Below are 21351 nucleotides of genomic sequence, written 5' to 3'. Positions count from 1 at the left end.
CGATCTCATTGATGAAAGGAGTAACTCTTTACGACCAGTGAATATTACGCGTCCGACTTAGATTTTGTGAGTACGTTCATCTATCATCCCGTCGACCGCGGATTCGTTATTGAACCTAGGATCATTGTCATTAGTTGCTCGAGTATCTAATTACCACGGTTACTTGTCCGGTTCTATGATAATCGTATTTGCACTAGCCAATGTCTTCTCTATTGCATAATGACGACGTGTAATCCAAACGAAGATTCGTTTCACGCCCCTAACCCTAATTCTAATGTAAAGACGACATATATATATATATTAATATATAAATATAATATATATTAATAAATATAATAATATATAAATAATATAAATAATAATATATAAATATAATATATATTTATAAATATATATATATATATATATATATATATATACCTATTCATATGAATATTTCTCTTGGCAGTGTAGTATTCATACGAAATGAAATGTCAATTATTTATTTATCCTTTACCGAAATGTAGGCTAGTGTTTCGATCATTCGCGGAGAGACGCGATCGCGAGATATCACGTCAACGAGAGTTGTAAGTTCTCGTTACGATTGAACAATCGACGCCACGAACTGATCGATTCCCTTATTTCGATTATGATAATAAGGGTAGTTCAATGAAATCTCACAGAATCAACACAACTAAATTAATGTTTATTGCACAACTTATTAACTATAAAATATAAATGGAATAACAAAAGAAATGTGACTATGGAATGCGCGATACAAAAGATGTGTAGACTGTTTGGCTTCTCGAAACGTTCTGATTCTTTCTGGAAGGCGACCCCCACTACCTTCGGATCACGCCACATTCTTTTACGCCAGATAAAATGACGGCCACGAATCGACGTTTCTGGAGGTCGCCCTGCTTAATGAACCATGCGCTTGCCACTACAATGTTTGTTTTGCCGGGCAGCCGCGACGATCCGTCTGCGACATTATAGTGCCGCGACCGACAGTTAAGAATATGATCTATGGCAAGCCGCATGGCGTAACATCCTCCCCCCGTTGAGAGGGTACCGATCAAATTAGCGAGATGTGGTTGAAGTTCCCATCTTAGTTCGTCTCGGTGGCTAGTTGTTCGGGTTTCTCGAGATCGGGTTGAATTGGCAGTGGGACAAGCCTTTTGACGGCTCGGTCCAAAACGCTCTTTGCCGTCTGAACTGTAGCTGTCCGGATGACACCATCGGCGCCTGGATGAACCTTGATAACTCGGCCCAGAGGCCAATGCATGGAGGGAACGTTGTCCTCTCTGAGGATGACGATTGTGCCTTTTTGTTAGCTCGTTCAAATACTCCTTATGCCAGCGGTTCCAAAAATGCTGTTTGAGCTGTTGGATATGCTGCCATCTGGAGAGTCGGTTCGATGGAATGTCTCTGAAATCTCGATCACGTAAGCACATTAGTGAATCGCCAATGAGAAAATGTCCGGGAGTGAGGACTAGGAGATCATTTGGATCGGTGGAGATAGGAGTTAGCGGGCAGGAATTGAGGACTGCTTCTATTTCTATGATAAGAGTATTCAATTGTTCAGAGGTGAGTAACTCGTTGCCGGCTACACGCCTGAGGTGGCGTTTAAATGACTTCACTGCTGCTTCCCATAGCCCACCGAAATGCGGCGAATGAGGGGGAATGAAGTGCCATTCGATTTGTTTGTCGGCTAAAAATGCGGTTACTTTTTCCTTGTGATCGTCCGATTGTAATAAATCGTGAAGCTCTCGTAATTCGTTGCTTGCTCCTCTGAAGTTGGTGCCGTTATCAGAATGGATGGTGGAGCAATAGCCTCGTCGAGCGATAAATCTGCCAAGAGCGGCGATGAAGGCTTCGCTAGTGAGATCGTCAACGAGCTCGATGTGTACCGCTTTAATTGCTAGGCATACGAAAATGGCTACGTATACTTTTAACTGACGACGGTTACGATCTCGTTTTTCCTTGATGTGGAACGGCCCGCAGTAATCGACGCCGACGTTTCTAAATGGGCGAGATTCCGTTACTCGCGCCTCCGGCAGATTACCCATCACGTATTCTACCGGCGGTGGTTGAGCGCGGCAGCAGCGGACGCAGCCTTTGATCGCCCGCCATACTTGACTTCGACCGTCAACGGGCCAGTATCTTTGTCTTACTGCGTATAACGTAGCCTGCGTTCCGGAATGCATGTGGATCTTGTGCTCGTGGTCTATGATGCGTGTTGTAACGGATGACTTAGGTAATACTATGGGATGTTTCTGGGCGAAGGTCATCGACGAATGACTGAGTCGACTCCCGACTCGCAATATTCCTTCCTTGTCTATGAACGGATTGAGTCGCGTGAGCTTACCCTTTATCGCCGCGTTCCGATCTTTTTGGAGTGTGCGAATTTCCTCGGAGAAATGGATGTTTTGCAACAATTTTATCAGTTTATTGTGCGTTATGCGTAATTCAGTAACGGTTAGTGGTGCCGCTCGGTTCCTTTTCTGTTTCCAACGGAGGCAACGAGCTATGATTCGTATCAACTTGGGCCAGGATGAATACCTTTGCAACAAACAGTAATCGGCGGGGTTTGTGGACAGACAAATCGCCCCCTTCTGCTCCGGTACTTCAATTTGCGGTGTTAGCGCCCATGTCGGCCAATAGCCTTCCGACTGGTAGAGCCATGCAGGACCGTGCTGCCAGATGGTTGGGCGCAGAAACTCTTCGGGTGTTTGGCCGCATGATATTAAGTCCGCGGGATTGTCGTCGGTAGGAACGTGGCGCCAATCGCGGATGCTGGTTTTTGTTTGAATTTCGGAGACTCTGTTAGCGACGAATGGTTTAAGGGTGTGAGGTGATGTATTGAGCCAATGGAGGACGATAGTGGAATCGGTCCAATAGATAGTTCGAGTAATTTTGTGTGATAGGGCTTGTTGTATTGTCGACATCAGGAAAGTAAGAAGGAGTGCTCCGCTCAGCTCGAGCCGAGGAATGGTCTGGCACTTGAGTGGGGCGACTTTCGATTTTGCGGTTAAAAGTTGGGTCCAAACACGGCCGTTGGTGTTAAGGGTTCGAAGATAAATACAGGCTCCGTAAGCCTTTTCGCTGGAATCGCAGAAACCATGCAGTTCAATTTCCATTGCGGACTCGATTATTGCCTTGCGTGGGAACCTGACGTTGTTTAATAAGGGTAATTGGGCATAGTACCTTTCCCACTCTGTATGTAACTCGATCGGAAGTGATTCATTCCAATCGATTTTCGACGACCATATTCGTTGAAGTAGCATCTTGGCCCGAACAATCACCGGTGCGAGCAGACCGAGCGGATCGTAAATTTTTGCAATCTCCGAGCTGATGATTCGTTTCGTGACTCGAGAGGGCGTGGGTTTGACTTCGACCGAGTAAAGAATAGAGTCGTCGGATGAATTCCAAAACACTCCCAGCGTCTTCAAGGTTTGCGAGTCGCCCAAAAAATGTTGGTGGTTTGTTTCTTCTAAGGAAAGTCCGTGTAATAAGTCATTATCGTTTGACGCCCATTTTCGTATGTTTAAGCCGGCCAGTTGAAGTAAATTGGTGAGTTCTGTTCTGAGCGTGAGGGCTTCGTCCTTCGTTTCAGCTCCGGTGAGAGCGTCGTCGACGTAGAAATCCCGCTGCAGTACCTGTGCTGCACGCGGAAATCGATGTCCTTCGTCCTCTGCCAGTTGCTTGAGGCACCGAATAGCTAGATACGGGGCTGCGGATAAACCGAACGTTACAGTGTTAAGCTCATATGTTTCTGTTTCTCCACTCGCGCTGCGCCATAATATCCTTTGATATTTCCGATCCTCTGGTCGTACGAGGAATTGCCGATACATTTCCTCGATGTCGCCGGTGAGTGCGTATTGATGAGCGCGGAATCTAATTAATATATAAAATAAATCTTCCTGTAACTTGGGTCCTGTGTGAAGTGTATCGTTTAAGGAGGTTCCGGTAGTGCTTGGTGCCGATCCGTCGAAAACTACACGGAGTTTGGTGGTTTGACTCTATGCTTTGGTCACGCCATGATGGGGTAAATAGTATCCGTTGTCGTCGGAGTGGTTGTCATTGACCTTCGTCATGTGTCCCAACGCCAGGTATTCCTGTATTACCGTTCGATATTCTGATTCGAAGCGTTTGTCGTGCTGGAATCGGCGATTGAGTGAGGCGAGTCGTTTACTCGCCAGCGTTTTAGAGGATCCGAGTGACTGAAGCTGATCGTTGAAAGGTAGAGCGACGATGTATCGTCCTTCGCTGGTGCGTCGGGTGTGGGCTTGGAAGTGTTCTTCGCATCGTCGATCTGCCCTCTGAGATATGTTTAATTGAGGGTCCTTCATCGATTTCCCAAAACCGCGCGAGGTCTGCTTGTAAAGTCGTCGTGGATGTGTGAAATATGTTTGTAGCGGTTTGGGGAGTTGGACTCCCCCCGATTACCCATCCGAATCGCGTCTTTTGCAGACGCAGTCCAGGCTCGTCTGGCTGCGTGAGGTTGACTTGTCCCACACACATCGACGCGAGTGTTGAACCTGAGCTTAATAGTACATCTATCGGAGTTGGTAAATGAAATCGTGGATCGGCCAATTTGAGATTTTTTGGTATCTCAAGTGTCGAACGATCGATGGGTTCGCTGGGAATTAAGGTTGATATGATTGGAATGATGAGGAACGTTAATGTCCGCGTGTATGTACCGTCAGTGGAAGTGATCGTGGCCGTGATGTGTCGCTTAGAGGTCGTTGTCAAGGTATCTAGAGCTCCGATCAGGACCGAACATTTGTTTTGCCTTATCCTTAACGATTTCGCTAATTCCTCGGTAATGAAGTTCATACTGGATCCGGTGTCGAGCAACGCTCGACAACGGATTGGTTGCTGTTTATCATTCAAAATATTAATCTGCGCTGTGATGACTAGATCATTGGACAGTAATTCGGATGCTATTGGTTTGATATGTTCGGTCATGAACGGAGTCGTCGATCGTCGGCGTCATTGGTTGTGTGTTCGTTTGTCACTGGGCGGTGGACTTGGAGACGCGGCTGTTCGTGGTGTTTCCGATCTGTGGTCTGTTGTGTGCCTTTTGCGACGAGTGGGTGATACGTAGGGTGGCAAAGAAGGTGTTGTGGATCGGCTATTTGATGGGGAAGATTTCGGGCTGGACGTGCTGGAACGAGACCCTGAATGGCGTTTTGTCCTATGCAGCATTGTATGATGTCGTTCTCCGCATACGCGACATGATCCTGCGAAACAATGCTTCGTTGTGTGCCATTTCCCGAGGCAGTTGAGGCATAGTGATGCCCTTTTGACCTCCCGAATGCGTTCGCGAAGGGATTTGGTTTTGAAGGTGTCACATCTCCAAATGGGATGTGGTCCTTGACAGGTGGGGCATGTTGGAGTAACCTGTGTCGCCGTAAGTGCATGCCCTCGTGATGCGCGTTGACGGACAGGAGTAGTTTGTTCCGGTGATTCTCTTGTTTGTCTGACTGTGGTGATCGGTCTGGAGCTTCGTGCTAATCTCTCTAGGAAGTTTAGTAAATGAATGTACGGAGGCACCTCGTTATTGGGCAGCGTCATTTCCCATTGCTTTTGGATACTTAGTGGATGAGAGGATGATACTTATTTTCGAGAGGATGAGGCTGTTGAGCATAGCACTGGAATCGGGGTAGGATTCTCCTAATTTGTTCAATGCATATATGTGTTGTTTAAATGTGTGGACTAAGCGCCTTAATTTCGTTGGAGATTCCTTGGTTATCCTTGGATAATCACTTATTACCATGCAGTGACTGAAAGCTGTGTATCGTGGACATTCGAAACTTTCCTTGAGAACGGCAATAGCCTGACTGTAGTTTACATTACTAAGGGGTAACGCGTTTAAACAATCGGCTGCTTCTCCTTGCAGGGCGGACTGCAGGTAATGGAATTTCTGTATGTCAGTGAGACTAGGATTTTTATCGATTGTGGAGGAAAAGGTATCATAAAACGTGTTCCATTTTTCTAAGCTTCCGGCAAAGGTAGGGAGCCGAAGATCTGGTAATTTAATGGATATCGGATTTAAACTTGCGGATGATGCACAGGTTGGAGGGTTTATGGATGTCGACGGCGAAGCGGTTTGCGCGTTCCTCAGAAGATTTTGTAGCCTTGTGTCTACCGCGACGTACTGATCCCTTATTTCGAAGCCGCGCGCTTGTTCCTCCTCGTCCAATACTTCTAATTCGAGTTGAATCGCTTCGAATTGCCTCGCAACTTCGGTCAGTTGTTTCTCGTAATTCTTTAATAAGGAATTTTGCTGACTCTCAGATTGCTCGTACTCGTCCAGTCGATTCGATAAATATGTGAATCGGCCGCTACAATAGCCTCGTCTCCGACGCAGAGAGATGAGTTGGTCTTCGCTCGTCATCGCTGCCGAGGATAGGAGATGGTTGAAATAAGGAACGAGCTTACCTTACTGTCGTGCGGCGTGAGGTCGCGTGTATGTTAAGTTGTGAAATTCGTTGCGTTGATGATTGTCCAGTTGCGACGGAAGGCTGCGTGGTTGCGTTCCCTTGCCAATGGGATGTGCTTCTTCGAAGATGACGCGCCTGACGTCACTGGTTTCGCTGTAGTGGATGCTCCTGCTTCCGCTGCTGGTTTTGATAAAGTCACGTGGCACTGTGTGGTCACTTGTAAGTGCACTCTTCACTGGCACGTGATCCGGCTCGAAGGACCAAAATGTTTCGATCATTCGCGGAGAGACGCGATCGCGAGATATCACGTCAACGAGAGTTGTAAGTTCTCGTTACGATTAAACAATCGACGCCACGAACTGATCGATTCCCTTATTTCGATTATGATAATAAGGGTAGTTCAATGAAATTTCACAGAATTAACACAACTAAATTAATGTTTATTGCAACAACTTATTAACTAGAAAGATATAAATGGAACAACAAAAAGAAATGTGACTACGTAATGCGCGATACAAGATATGTGTGGACTGTTTGGCTTCTCGAAACGTTCTGATTCTTTCTGGAAGGCGACCCCCACTACCTTCGGATCACGCCACATTCTTTTACGCCAGATAAAATAACGGCCACGAATCGACGTTTCTGGAGGCCGCCCTGCTTAATGAACCATGCGCTTGCCACTACAATGTTTGTTTTGCCGGGCAGTTAAGAATATGATCTATGGCAAGCCGCATGGCGTAACAGCTAGTTTTAAGTATGTATCTTAGATTATCGGTTTGATAGAATTCGCACACATATATATATTTCTGACAATGTAACCTTCGTTTCTTTAATAATACAATATTGTATGTTTTATGTATTCGTTAAACTATTAAGTTTTGACTTCATGTATACTTATATTTCATAAATTGATAATATTGTATTTATTGCATAGTATTGGAAGCACTGTCTCTAATATTTACTAGGTTATTACATGTTCGGCATATATGTTTATACTTATATGTAACTCTCCAAATTGATTGATTGAAATATATATATATATATATATATATATATATTTTCCTGGCGTTTCAATTATTTTCCTCTTTTGTAGTTATTCTTATTTCGTGGTTTATTTAGAATTGTGTATATATGTATTCTGTTTATTGGTTGGATCCGTTAATCGCCCTCATTTTGTTAATCCTTCCTTTCGTTTCGTAGTGCCGTGTGTTCGTTTGTGCATTCAAATCCTTATTCGCGTGTTTTGTATAGAATGGTTTTCTTGTTCTTGTTACGGCGCGTGCGGAGCGTGGGACGTGACACCCCCGCCCTTGGAGTTCAAATTTCCAAAGGAAATTTGATTGATGATATCTCTGAGTTCGCTCAAGGTGGACGTAGATGTCGTTGGTAGTTTAGTGACTACCGGTGTTATCGATATCCCTTGAGGTTCTGCTATTTGATCATCGATATTTCGTCTTCTTTTGAGGTATAATAGCGGGTGGGTGACCGAGCCGGATATTGCTCCTAATAGGGCGATTTCACATCCGTAAGTTTCACGTAACTGGTATCCGTGTGTGGCTATAAAGGTACTGTTTAATTCATTTAATTTAATATATGTATAATGCATTGTGTGTGCGGCCGCTATTGTGCATTACAAAATCCGCTTCTGCATGTTAGATATAATAATATAACAATACTACGTAGATTAATACATGATAAAATATCCTTTTACTCCGGTTATATTTATTACTAACTCTCAATTAATCTATCTTAATTATTTTCTAACCACTTTCTATATTTATCAGCTATTTTATTTCTTCTTGTTAATCTGCGAAATCCATGCATGTACACTTCCTTGTATGGTGATTGATTGTTCACGAGGTAAGTTGCACTTTCGCTGTTTTAGTTATTCGTTGAACTAACACGTTTTACATTCAAACAGTAATTGGAGCACTCGTAATAAACTTCTTTTCTTTTTCCAAGTTTTCGCTATCTGTGTCATTCGACGAACAGTGCCACGCCTCCACAGCACCGTTATAACATTTAGCGATGCTGCTCTTTGCATTAAGGCAACTGAAGTTAATTCGTTCGTTTATTTTCAGCTGGTGCATGGTGTTCCGCAAGCAGGGAGCCATAACCTATTTTGCACGTAGACCTTCTTGTATGATGATTACTTGTTTACAAGGTAACTTTCACTTCCCCTCTTTTAATTATTTATTGAATCGACACGTTGTATATTCAAACAATAATTGGAGTACACATAATAATTTTCCCTTTTCCTTTAAGTTTTCGCTATCTGTATTGTTCGACGAACAGTGTCACACCTCCTTTTGATTTATCCATAATATAGTTATAACATTTAATAACCTTGTATTTTGCACTGAGACAATTGAAGATGATTTATTCGCTTATTTTAGGTAGCTGTCACACATTGTGTTCCACGAACAAGGACCCATAACCTATACTTGCACGTACACTTTCTTGTATGTGGATCACTTGTTCACAAGGTAACTTTCACCTTCGCTAGTTAATTGTTCATTGAGTTAACACGTTTTATATTTAAGCAATAATTGAAACACGTATAATAATTTTCCTTTTTCCTTTTAGGTGTTCGGTATCTGCGTTATTCGACGAACAGCACTATAACATATACTACCGCACTACGTTGCCCACTGAAATCGCTTTATTCATTGCTTATTTCGGTTATGCGCTAGTTTTAACTTGTTTAAGTGCACCGTTCGCGGAATCCCTTTTACTTCGATCTTGACGTTTTGGTTCTGCAAGATTTCTAGCACTTTGTATGGTCCAGTATATTGATCGGAGAATTTTCCTTTACTGGGTTCTTTTAGTAAATATATCGAATCTCCTATTTTAAAATCTTGGGGGTTGATTCGTCGGTCGTAATATTCCTTTGATCTTAGTTTGGATTTTATCAAATTTTCCCTTGCCATTCGTTGTACGGTGTTAATTTTATCGAACAGATCTTCGAGATATTCTGCGTAAGTTGGTTCCATGTTTTCTTCGATTATTACTTCACCAGTAGGTTCTCTGGCTAGATGTCCAAAAACTAATTCGTGCGGGGAGAATTTCGTTCCTTCGTGTACAGAGGTATTATAGGAAAACATAGCTAATTCTACCCATTCGTCCCAATTTCTGGAATTTTCAATGTATAATTTGAGATATTCTATCAGCACGTGGTGAGATCTTTCGATTGAACCGTTACTTTGTGGATGATATGCCGTCGTGGTATATTGTTTGATGCGGAATCTCTTTGCTACTTTCTTCATTAGTGAGGATGTAAAGTTCGTTCCTTGATCAGTGAGAATAGCTCTCGGTGACCCGAAACGATAAATAAATCGCTTTATAAAAGCGTCCGCTATCTCGGCTGAAGAGATTCCTCCTAGTGGAATCCCAATTGAGTATTTTGTCAATAGGTCTGGGATAGTTAATATGTATTCGTTTCCTCTTTGGGTTTTTGGTAATGGACCTACAATATCCACACTAACCTTATCGAACGCTTTACCTGGTGTGTCTGTAAGTACCATTGGTTTCTTTGCTTTTATTCTTGTGAGTTTCTTCAATTGACATTCCTTACATGTTCTTACGTAATCTTGAATTTCCTTTTTCATGTTTTTCCAATAGTAGTGTTGTCGTATTCTTCGATAAGTTTTTGTTATTCCTTTGTGTCCTGCTCGATTCATGTTTTTCTCGTATTATGTTGTTCCGCGCTTCCACAGGCGGGGTCATTACTTCCCCAGTGCAAATGGTGATGGTTAAGATTTTTTCCATAAATATTTCCTTTAATTTTCTGATTGTACATCGCCAGGGTATTTCCTCCAAGTTTCCTTTGCTAATGCTAAAGGAAGTTAACTGTTTTTCATTTACTACATCTAGTAGAGATCTTAGCGAGTTTAATAAATTTTTTGGTGTTATTGGAATATTTCTATTTTCCTTTATCGGTAGGGATACGATGTATTTCCCGGAATCGTAATTCAATCTTGCTTTTTCATTAACATTAAATCTTCATAACGAGGCAATTTCCCCGTCTCCTTCATTTCTAAGGCTCCTTTATCTATCGGATTGCCATGTACATCTATGAATATTACTTTATGGTCATTTACTCTCGTAATTAAGTCTCGTTTTTCTGAAATTCTTAGTTCCGCAATTATCGTAGGTCTCGTGTCCTTTTCTCGTTGTTGAATTAGTTCTGGAATTACAGTGGAGGTCTCTTTTTCGCTTGTTGTATCGGTGTCTTCTTTTTCTCGATTGGTTATTTCTTTATCTGTACTTACATCGATTTCTGCTAATGCTTGGTCTAAATATTCTATAGGGGTTTCTTCTATTGTAAAATGTTTTCGGGTAAAACCCTTTCCTTGATTTTTAGAGTCACTGGATTGAGGCAAGACGCGTGGTTTAGCTTCGAATATGGGAGAGTCTTCGGTTGACGTATCTATTTCGAATCTTTTAGAGACAGGATAGCGAATCGGTGAGACTTCCTCTCTCTTTATGATTTGTAAACAAACTTCCGGAGGGTTTCTAGATAATGCGTCTGCGTTTGCGTTCGCCCTGCCTTCTTTGTATACAATATCAAATTCGAAGTCCGATAACTTTAATTTCCATTTGCAAATTCTTGAAGTAGGATCTTTGATAGAATGCATCCACACTAAAGGTTTATGATCGGTTACGATGGTAAACTTTCTTCCGTAAAGATACGGTCGGAAGTGCATTGCGCTGTAAACAATTGCCAGACACTCCTTTTCTATGGTAGAGTAGTTTTGTTCGGCGGGATTTAATAGCCTTGAGGCATACGCAATCGGCAAATTCTTTCCGATTGGCCCTTGACTTAGTACACCGCTTATTGCATATCCTGATGCGTCTGTAGTAAGGTTAAAGGGTTTAGAAAAGTCTAGATATTGCAGGACGGGTTTCGTCACTAACGCTGTCTTTAAATTATTGAATGCGTTTTCCTGATCTTCTGTCCATTTAAAGGGAGTGTCTTTCTTTAATAGTTGTGTCAATGGTTTCGCGACCTTGGAGAAATCGGGTATAAATCTTCTGTAATATCCTGCTAGTCCCAGAAATTGTTTGATATTTTTCGCCCTCTTCGGCCGTGGAAATTTTGATACGGCTTCGACTTTCTTTGGGTCGGGTTTCACGCCATCCTCACTAATTATAAGTCCTAAATAATTCACCTCGTGTCGTAAAAATTCGCACTTATTTTTATTTTATTTTATTTTATTTCTATTATTCTTTTTTTTATTTTATTTTACTTTTTTATTCTTTTTTTTATTATGTACCTTGCAATTCGTACAGTTGAGCATTAAATTTAGTATTGTAGGACTTGTGTGAATGGGAAGGAGCGATAAGAGAGCGTTGACAAGTTTTTAAGCTTTCATTAGTTTTTATTCACCTACAGTCTTGACTAAGAATATACAATTCAGTACTAATATATATAGAAAAATACAAATATCCACATAAAACTGTACATGCATTCATACATACGAAACCATACATACAAAAACCAGACATACAAAACCATACTTGACTAAGAATATACAATTCAGTAGTAATATGTATAAAAAAATACAAATATTCACATAAAACCGTACATACAACCATACATACAAGAATTATTATACTTAGAAAAAAAGAGTCTGGCAATAGTAGCGATTATTCGGGATCGAGGTATCCCAACTCCAGCCAGTATGTTGCCATATCTCTTGCGGATTCTCCCGGCTCTCGGTCCAGCAGCAACCTTGCAGTTATTGATTCTCCTGGAGAAGGATCGATGTTGACTAGGCTCCCTGTCCGTCTCAACATGGTGAATTGGGCCACTCGATGTCTCTTCCCTTGGATCGGTTGTTCTCGTACACCTGGCAGGACGATTTTTCTAGCCCACGGTGCCATTTTTGCCAATTTACGGGGCAGCAGCCGTATTGAATCGAGACATTGCTCGCTTTCTAAACCCCAATCGATTAGAAAGACGATGTAGCCAGTCATGGTCCTTTGTAAAAGGATGGCTCTTTCCCAAGCGCTAGATTCCTTAAAATCTACTAGCACGGCGACTAGCATGCCTGTTCTTAAACTTTTCGCTTTCGGCAAGTACTCCACGGGATGTTCCATCATCTTCAAATAGAGTGTTTGGGTTATCTTCGGGCATCCAGCCAAACGAACCCACATGGTGGTAAGTGATTCGACTCGAACCACCCGGACGGGAACTCCTTCTCGGAACCGATCGTTTGTCTTTTGTCAAATCTCCATGGTTTACAAGTTTTCGAAAAAATTTCGAATGTTAAATGTTGGACTATACTGATCTGTCTAGTTTACGTGTCTAGGTCGGATGATGCTGGCTCCGCCGGGAATCGAACACACCTTTATATACTAGCAGCACCGACCTTGGAGAGAACCCCCTTTATATGTCAGCAGCACCGACCTTGGAGAGGTCTCGCTTTATATATCAGCTGCACCGACCTTGGAGAGGACCCCTTTAAATATCAGCAGCACAGACCTTGGAGAGGACGATAAAATATACATGTTTCCTCTAATATTTTTCTATAATACTTAATAGGTAATGCAAATGTCTACCCTTTTGTCTTTTACCGGGATTTTACGTTTTTAAATATATTCTCGCAGATAAATTTGCATAAAAATCTGTAAGTCTAATTATAAAATATTATTGTAGGAATTATCAAAAAATGTGGACTACGGGGTCCCAGGGGAATGTAAACCTGGAATCTGTAACTGGACTACTACACTAAGGCAACGGTAGTACGGATATTCACAGCTTATTCTTCATCACAACCATTTCGATGACAGGTGACCTTCGTTTCGTTGTTCGGGGTTAGTATCAATGTATTACGAATATGAGGAGGAAGAGTTCCTTTCTCTTTTTTCTTTTTTTTTTGTTTTTTCTATGTTGTTTTCATAGGTAGGCTTTGTTTTATTGTTCACATTTTTTGTATCTTGTTTTCATAGGTAGGCTTTTTTTCTTTTTTTACTTTTTTTTACTTTTTCTTTATTTTATTTTTATTTTTATTATTCACATCTCGGGAGAGACCTAAGACGTAGAAGCTGCGTCGCCCAAGTACGGATTCTCACACACATCACATTTTACTTCCGATCCTGAACACACTTATGTCAAAATCCAGGAGGGTGTCGCGTAAAATTAAGATAAAAATAAGAAACTTGTCAATTTCCGAACAGGAGATCGAGTTCTTTTTATCTTTTCTCAATTTGTACAATATTATTTTCGGTTCGCGATGATACACTTTCGATACTTGGGTTAGTTAAGAATTTTTTAGACTGACTGGATGATTTTGAAGGGAGCATTTATATTCTTTTATTCGTTGGAGTGGGAGAAGGCTTTGCTTGTACTTATCATATATTTCGGAGAACGGCTGGAGTGACCGAATACCACGCAGGAGGCTGAGAACGGGTGCTGACCGGACGGTCACACGTGATAAGGCGCTCGGAATTTTGGTTCATCATATGGCTGCTCGAATTTCACCTGTGACATTCCCCCCTTCTTCGATTGAACTTGGTCCCCCAAGTTTTCTTCAGAAAACTTTTGTGGAATCGGACTCGACGTAGTTTGAAAATTACACCTGATTCCTCCTCTTCATCTAAGTGGTATGTGTTGGTTGGAATATAGATGTTGGATGATGCGGCCAGGGTGAGTGGTACTGGTGAGGCTGTCACATTGTGGCTGTTGATTACGGTTTCATTTCGGCAGCAAAATAGATTGATACATAATTTGTTCTGTATACATTTCCTGATGCATTTGAATAGCCCTATTTTGTTTAATCCATATATACCTAGTATGCCTAATGCTATGTACCCTAATATTTGGAGCATGGTTAGTCCCCAATATTGTATATTTTTGATTCTATGTTCGAAATGAAGAGCTTCTATCTCGTCGCCTATTTTATCGATCGTTGTTTTATAGGTTTGTAAATTATCTATTATTTTCGGTGATCGCTCGAGTTTATCTAATAGATGAGTGAAACTATCGTTTGTTTTGAGCGCTAGGGTTTTTGTTTTGATTTCGTATATGACTTCGTTTTTTGTTTCGCCTATACGCATGTGTTCGTCTTTGTACAATATATCGCAAGAAGTGTTAGCTCTTATGATGGAAGGCTTGTCAAGTTTTTGTTAGGTATGTTTCGTTTGGCAAATTGTGTCTATTTCTATCGGATTTGCTGGTATCGCAATGTAGCAGTTGCTAACTTTGAGCGGTATAAAGCTAATGTCTTCAATCTTAAGTACAGTTATTTGACAATGTTCAATGTGTGGTTTGAAATTTATTATTTCGCTGCGACAATCGGTTCTCGAGTTTCTGTCATGGATTGGTAGTGTTTGTTTGCATATTGTGGTTCCGTCTCGATTCTTACAAAGTTTGTTGAAGTACTCGATATCAGCGTTTATAAATGAAAGACCTGAGGATAAATATATCTGATGTTCGCCTACTGGAGCCAAAAATACTCCATTTCTTTTAATCGGGATAGGATATACCTGTAATATGTTCCATTCTGTGTTAGAGACTAAAGGTACTATGATTTTGAAAAATATTTTGTCATCTATTGTGAAGATTTTAAGATCACTGATGTCGTGTATGAATTGAAAATGTTCGGTTTTGGCAGAAATCGCGGTGTTGTACATCTGGCTACCTATTGCCTTGGCGTAATTTTCTATGAATTTATCGGGGTCGAGTATTTGTGGGTTAATTATTCCTTGTTTGCCTAATATCATGACGTTAAGTATTTCATCTAATTGGAAGTGCAAAGTTTGCACAGCAGTGTCGACTTTCATGATCATCTTAAGCATAAATCTATCGATATTTGCCTGCTGTTGTAGTTTTAATATATCACTATATGATTTCTCTAAGTGGTTTAGGTTTTCTGAGTTTACAATTTTTCTAATAAGTGCTGTTTGATTAGCTATTATGGTCTTGATTTTATTATTACCATCGAATAGTTTGTCCATATTTTTGTTTATGAGCGTAAGATCATCATCGTCGAGAGTTCCGAACAGACTTTTCGATACGGAACCTATGATGTTAAGCAGACCTCGTGTGCTCCGGGTATGTGTTAACGCTTTCAAGTGTTTTGCGAGTTGTTTTAGGTTATTGATGCGATTTTGTAATCCGCCTAACTCTTCGACGTATTGTTTGCTGATTGCACGTGAGTCTATTGTTAATTTATATGATTCTATTGCGCTTATCTGTTCGTATATGTCGCTAGTGTCTAATCCTACTATTACATTGGCAGTATCGCTGTACAAATATCCTTTTCCTATGTTTTCTACGAATACAGAGTTTCCTTCTAATGGCGTAATATTTATTTGCGCGGATACTATTCCGGCAAAGAGGAGTGTCGACCTGGAAAGTAAGGTTTTAAACGATTACCGTGTATCTTTTTGTCTTGAATCAGATAGTAAGGAGTACATACTTTATTAATCGTGTATGGTCCTAACCATTCCACATCAAGTTTATGCCTTTTATGATCGTTATGTATTAAAACGGAGTCTCCTTCTTTGAAAACTGATTGAGGTTTTATAATTTTACGACTTTGATCGCGCTGATATCGCTGTTTACTTTTGATCAACGTTTCGCGAGCGTGTCGGAGTCTAGACTCCCATTCCTTTTTGCGGAACGTGACTTCGTCCTACGTATGTGCGTTGGGGATTCTTGGATATTGTGGAGGGAAGACTGGCTTGGTGTCCGAGTGTGAGTTCGAATGGCGTGTAACCAGTGGAGTCGTATATCATTGTGTTATATGCAAGGCATACATAGTTAAGTTGATCGTCCCATTCTTCATCCGAATTTCGCTGTATCGATTTTAACATGTCTGTTATTACTGCGTGTGTCCGTTCTAACGATCCGTTACTTTGTGGGTGGAAGGATGTCGTTTTGATATGTTTGATTTTGAACGCGTCTTCGTACTGTTGCATTAAACTAGATATAAAATTCTGTCCGTGGTCAGTTAATATCTTCTTTGGAGCGGAAAAGATGTAAATGTAATGATTCAAGAGTGCGTTCCAAATTGTTTCCGTTTGCTGAGTTTTTAGTGGTACGAGTATTAAGTATTTTGTCAATTCGTCATGTATGGATAGAATGTACTGATTGCCTTTTTTCGTCTTTTTCAGTGGGCCTAATAAGTCCATAGCAATTTTATCGTTTGGTTCGAGGGGTGTGTCGGTGATACAAGGTTCTTCGCGCGGTCTGATACGTGTGGTTTTAGATGTTTGGCAGGTGTCGCATGATTCTTTTGTATACCGGGATGTCCTACTAAATCGTGATTTTCTTTTAATAGTTCGTCTATTTCTTCGTCACTATATGTTTGGATTGGTTCCCATGCAAAATTTAATTCTTTTACGGTGTCGTTCGGGAATAATAAAATTCGTTTGATCGCGTTCTTCTCGGTCTCTGTGAAACTGTTGTCGCCTATACCTATCTCCTCGTTTGTATGAATAATTTCATTTAATTTAGTTAACCATTCGATTCTGTCGTAATTTCCTAGCTCTGTTTTGGATAATTGATAGAAAGATCTACGGTTCGGAGTCATTTTGAGAATTTTGGCTAACGCGTCGGTAGATTTTTCCCAACCGTGATACTTTTTATCGAGTTCTATGTTCAAATTTTCGCGTTGTCTGGTATTGTTGTTCTCTCACGGAATCTTGGGTGGCTACGTTTCGTCGTAGGGCGTCGTACAGGTGTCCGTATTCGTTTATCGGTATATTGCGGATGGCCATTGCGGCTTTACCCGTGATTTTCCCGATTTTGATCATTTTTAGTAATAGCGTGGTTCGCTACACATGGCTCGCAATTCACGTACTTCGCGTATGAATTCTTCTACACCGATATCGTCTTCTCCGTTTAATTGTGGAATACATGCTATCCCGTCTTTAGCCCGTAAGCTCGGAGGGGCGAATTGCAGTAGACGGTCTTCGTAAGAGGGGTAATTGTCTGCTTCTGTTCGAATTGGAACGCACGGTGGGGAAGTACTATCTCTCGCGGCAACAGATTCGTCCATAATAATAAGGGAGCCTAGTTCCGTAGTAGCGTCACGTCCGATTTTTATTTTTGAGATATTTTTGCATAATAGTTCTATTTCCGCTGCACGCTTCTTATTTTCACTGTCGGTTGTCCGTTGTGTCTCTTCTATACGTTGCGCAAGTTCAATTTGTTTTTGTATCGCGTCGAGTATGGCACGAATCGAGTTGTCCGTACCTCCGTTTGTAGAAACGGTTTCAATAGTTTCGATTTTGTCTTTTCGTGATGTGGACATGATTCTAATTGAGCTTAATGATTCTGAACTATTGTTGCTATTTGGACTCGAAACGCTTGAGAAACTTGGTTTTCCCACGCGGTAACGTAAAAGTGAATGAAGACTTTTCAGCTTACCGTTGTAGCTATGAACGTTGAGGAGTCTCTGGGATGTTTCCTCTCTGGTTGGTTCTAGATTCCGAATCTTATTCGTAGGCTTGCTCTGCGCTGAACGTAGTCCTCTCGTCTGGTTTCACTGTAGCGGAACGTTGAAAGTTGCTGCAGGGCTTCGTACTGGCGAAGATTCGCAGTGGTCCGCTGATTCTTCGATATTCAATGATGCGCGTGCGCCGAAATCGTAATTTCGTTTACACTGAGGCGAATAGATCCGGGCAGGATCGCCAAAAATGTCGCGAGAAATAAAAATAAAAATAAAAATAAGAAACTTGTCAATTTCTGAACAAGAGATCGAGTTCTAATTATTTCTACTCAATTTGTACAATATTATTGTGTCTAGGTCAGATGATGCTGGCTCCGCCGGGAATCGAACCCATCTTTATATGCTAGCAGCACCGACCTTGGAGAGGACCCCCTTTATATATCAGCAGCACCGACCTTGGAAAGGTACACGGTCACCGTTTAAGCTAAACGCACGTTTTCGTTTGTCTTGTTTCACACTTTTCTTGTCCTCGCAATATTCAATAACAGTGTTAACAATATATACAGGCAAAATATATAGTCTATTTTTGATACACGAGTGTCAGATATCTATTATTGCTTTCCGTTAAAATAAATATATCATTATTAGATGCTCTTTTTAACATTCCGATCCGCATCCTTACAATATTTTACAATTTTTAACCTAAAAATGTCGCTAGAAAATAGAAAACGAAGAACAATTTGAATAGCACTAGCTCGCTTGAATGTGAAAATTGTGACATGGGTCTATGTGCTTTGTCCTGCTTTAAAATATATCACACTCAATTGCATTATTAATTATTACAGTAAATTATTAAAGTTCACGTGTATGTATCGTACCTTTAAGAAAGATTAACATTTAATTATCCAATGTGCTTGCGTAGAGAACAGCATTATCCGCCACATATTGCGGTGCAGTATCGTTTATGCGTAGTTCGCGTCAAACCCTGCCCTACGAAGGAACATCCCCGCACAAAATTCAATCGTACGTAAGACGTTAAACCGATCCTTTGCAAGTTTTCTTCAAAGATATACGCTATACGAGTTGTTTGATTGATATCCGAAAAGTTTCTTTCCGTTTATGAGGAAATAATAGACGCACAATGTTATTTGCTTTATATCGTTTTGTCGCATTACGTACGATCCATTTTGTTCTATTGAGATAAACACCGAGACATTTCACAGACTTGGTTTCACGTTTGTACAGAGGTGCATTATTGTAAAAAACACGTTTGCGAAAAGGGACATTTTTCGGACAACCTAATATATTTCATACGATGCTGTTGCCAAGAAATATTTATTAACGAAATGCTAAAAATTGTTAGTTGCAAACAAATACTAGGGGAAATTGTTTTATCCGCGTTTACACGCAGAAGAATTTTACTGCTCAATAATATTGCATTAAAGTGAGAATACGAAATATATGTAGGAATGTTTATTATAAATTAACAGAAAAGACAGTGTGATAAACACAATATTGCAACACTCTCACAAAATTGAATATAATATCGCACTTCACGAATTCGCTTAACACTATTTCTACGTCACAGCAACACGATGAACTTCTCTCTATCACGATTAATTCAACTCTGGCTGCATTGCCACGCTCACTTTTCCTTTAACAAACCTTCGTGACGCTCACAACACTCCTTGACAACATTAACATATCTTAACAACGTTTATAAACAATCAGCCACGTTTTTCGTCAACGTCACACCATCCCGCAACTTCGGCCATTCTGACAAACACATCTGCCCTCAGATGTACCCAATATTACTAATCACACTTGCACTCCTGATTTCTTTACTATTCCGCAACAACTATTAACCTCAGTGAAAAACGATTATCCTTCGTTGTCTTCAAAATCGTCACCTTCTTCCTGAGCTTTGCAAACTCGATCACCCAAACCGCTTCGGCCTTCCTGTACTAATAACTCTTCTACTATATTCCGACTAAACGCGTCCACATGACGCATCGCGGTACCTGGTCTATGATCGATTTTATAATCTAATTGTTGAATCTTTCTTTTAATACTTTCTATCGTTTCTGCAGCTTTTTGCAACTGCTCCTTCGAAGTATTTGTACTGTGTTCAAATTGCTTTTTCATATCTTCTGTCAACGTGTTCTTTTTCTCCAAATCTTTCGTCGCACGTTCTATTTCTGTTCGCAAACTTTTCTCCGATTCTTTATGAACCACGCTTTCTTATTGATTTTCTTTCAATTTTGATTGCAATTCAGTTTTTTGATTTATACATTGCTCCATAATTCTTTTCTCTTGCAGCTCATTACTTCCCTCCCAATTTTTATTGCGACTCTGTATGTCTTCGGTTTGCTGCGTTGCTTGAGCAGTAGCATTTGAGACTTCATTGCGTAGACGTGTCATTTCTTCTTCTGTTTCGAATGATTTTATGCTAACACGTTCTAGCTGACCGATACGTTCTCTTTCTTCCAGCAACAGCTTTTTGATATCCTTGATCTTATTTTCATTTACAGTATTTATCACAAATTGCTCTCTTCTTTCTTTCTGAATATTATCCTTGTTAAGCAATTCTTCCTCGGAACGAAACAGGAGATCTTCACACTTCCAGATTGCCTGCATTTCCTGTTGTCCTCAGGTCTAAGCTGTCTCACAGACGACTCTGCTATGCGACATTTTTGTTTCTCGTAGATAATCAAATTTTCCTTAAGTTCTTTCATTGATCTTGCCCCATATAGTATTGCCTTATTAACTTCTTTGTCTTTTATTCCTTCTATGATGTACCGCATTTTTGCTGCTTCTTCCATATCCATGTGACTTGCTATGCCAGGCATACGATACATATAAGCTGTACATCCTTCATCTTCTCTTTTCTCGTCTCTTGAAGTCTATGGTGTACTTGCCATGTATTAAATTTTTTCGAAAATTCTTTTATTAAACTTCTTTTTAATTCACACCAAGTTCTTGCACGGCACTCATAATTTATAAATATTTTAGCTGATCCTCTCATCCGCTGTTTTGTATAGATTACTTTTTGTTCCTCTGTCCACAAACACATACTCGCTGTTTCTTCAAATGTCCTGAACCATTCGTTAATATTTTCGTTATTTTCGCCCGTAAAAACTCTTTGATCTCGACATCTTGAAAACTCAATGTTGTTCGCCTACGTGTCTTTCAACAGCGTCATCCATAATTCTGATGTTCATCTCGCACGCTCCTTCTGCGTTCACTTTCACCCTCTTCATCCTCTTCCCTTTCACTCTCGTAGTCGATTTCCTCCTCCGACGACGCATCTTCTTCTAAGGCCGCCCGTAAACGCTCACGTAATTCTGCTTTTCTTCCTTTCGTCTCTAGCCCCGTGCTAGCTAGACGTTCTCTCAATTCCTTCGTCCTAAGCCTCTCGAGATTTTCATCTACATCTCGACCATGCTTATTTTTTGGTTTCGTCCCCGTACCTCGCTTCTTCACGGACCTTTCACTACTCACTTGTTCTTTAAGATTTGATT

At 40.7% G+C, this 21351-nt stretch overlaps 1 protein-coding gene across 1 annotated transcript; it reads right to left on the bottom strand.

The window, feature by feature from the left end:
• Positions 1-1619: 1619 nt before the first annotated feature.
• On the bottom strand, positions 1620-4950 carry LOC117241027 (the record flags this gene model as incomplete). Its single annotated transcript, XM_033507019.1, has 2 exons — positions 4683-4950; positions 1620-3712 (listed from the first exon to the last, which is right to left on the bottom strand). Coding segments are annotated over exons 1-2 (2361 nt in total), but the record flags the coding sequence as incomplete, so codon positions are not given.
• Between the last annotated feature and the right edge of the window lie 16401 nt (positions 4951-21351).

Source organism: Bombus vosnesenskii, unplaced genomic scaffold (assembly GCF_011952255.1).
Source record: "Bombus vosnesenskii isolate JDL3184/JDL3185 unplaced genomic scaffold, Bvos_JDL3184-5_v1.1 scf7180000015177, whole genome shotgun sequence".
Taxonomy (NCBI): Eukaryota; Metazoa; Arthropoda; class Insecta; order Hymenoptera; family Apidae; genus Bombus; species Bombus vosnesenskii.
The sequence above is the reverse complement of the archived record's forward strand: the minus strand, read 5'-3'. Positions and strand labels throughout refer to the sequence as shown.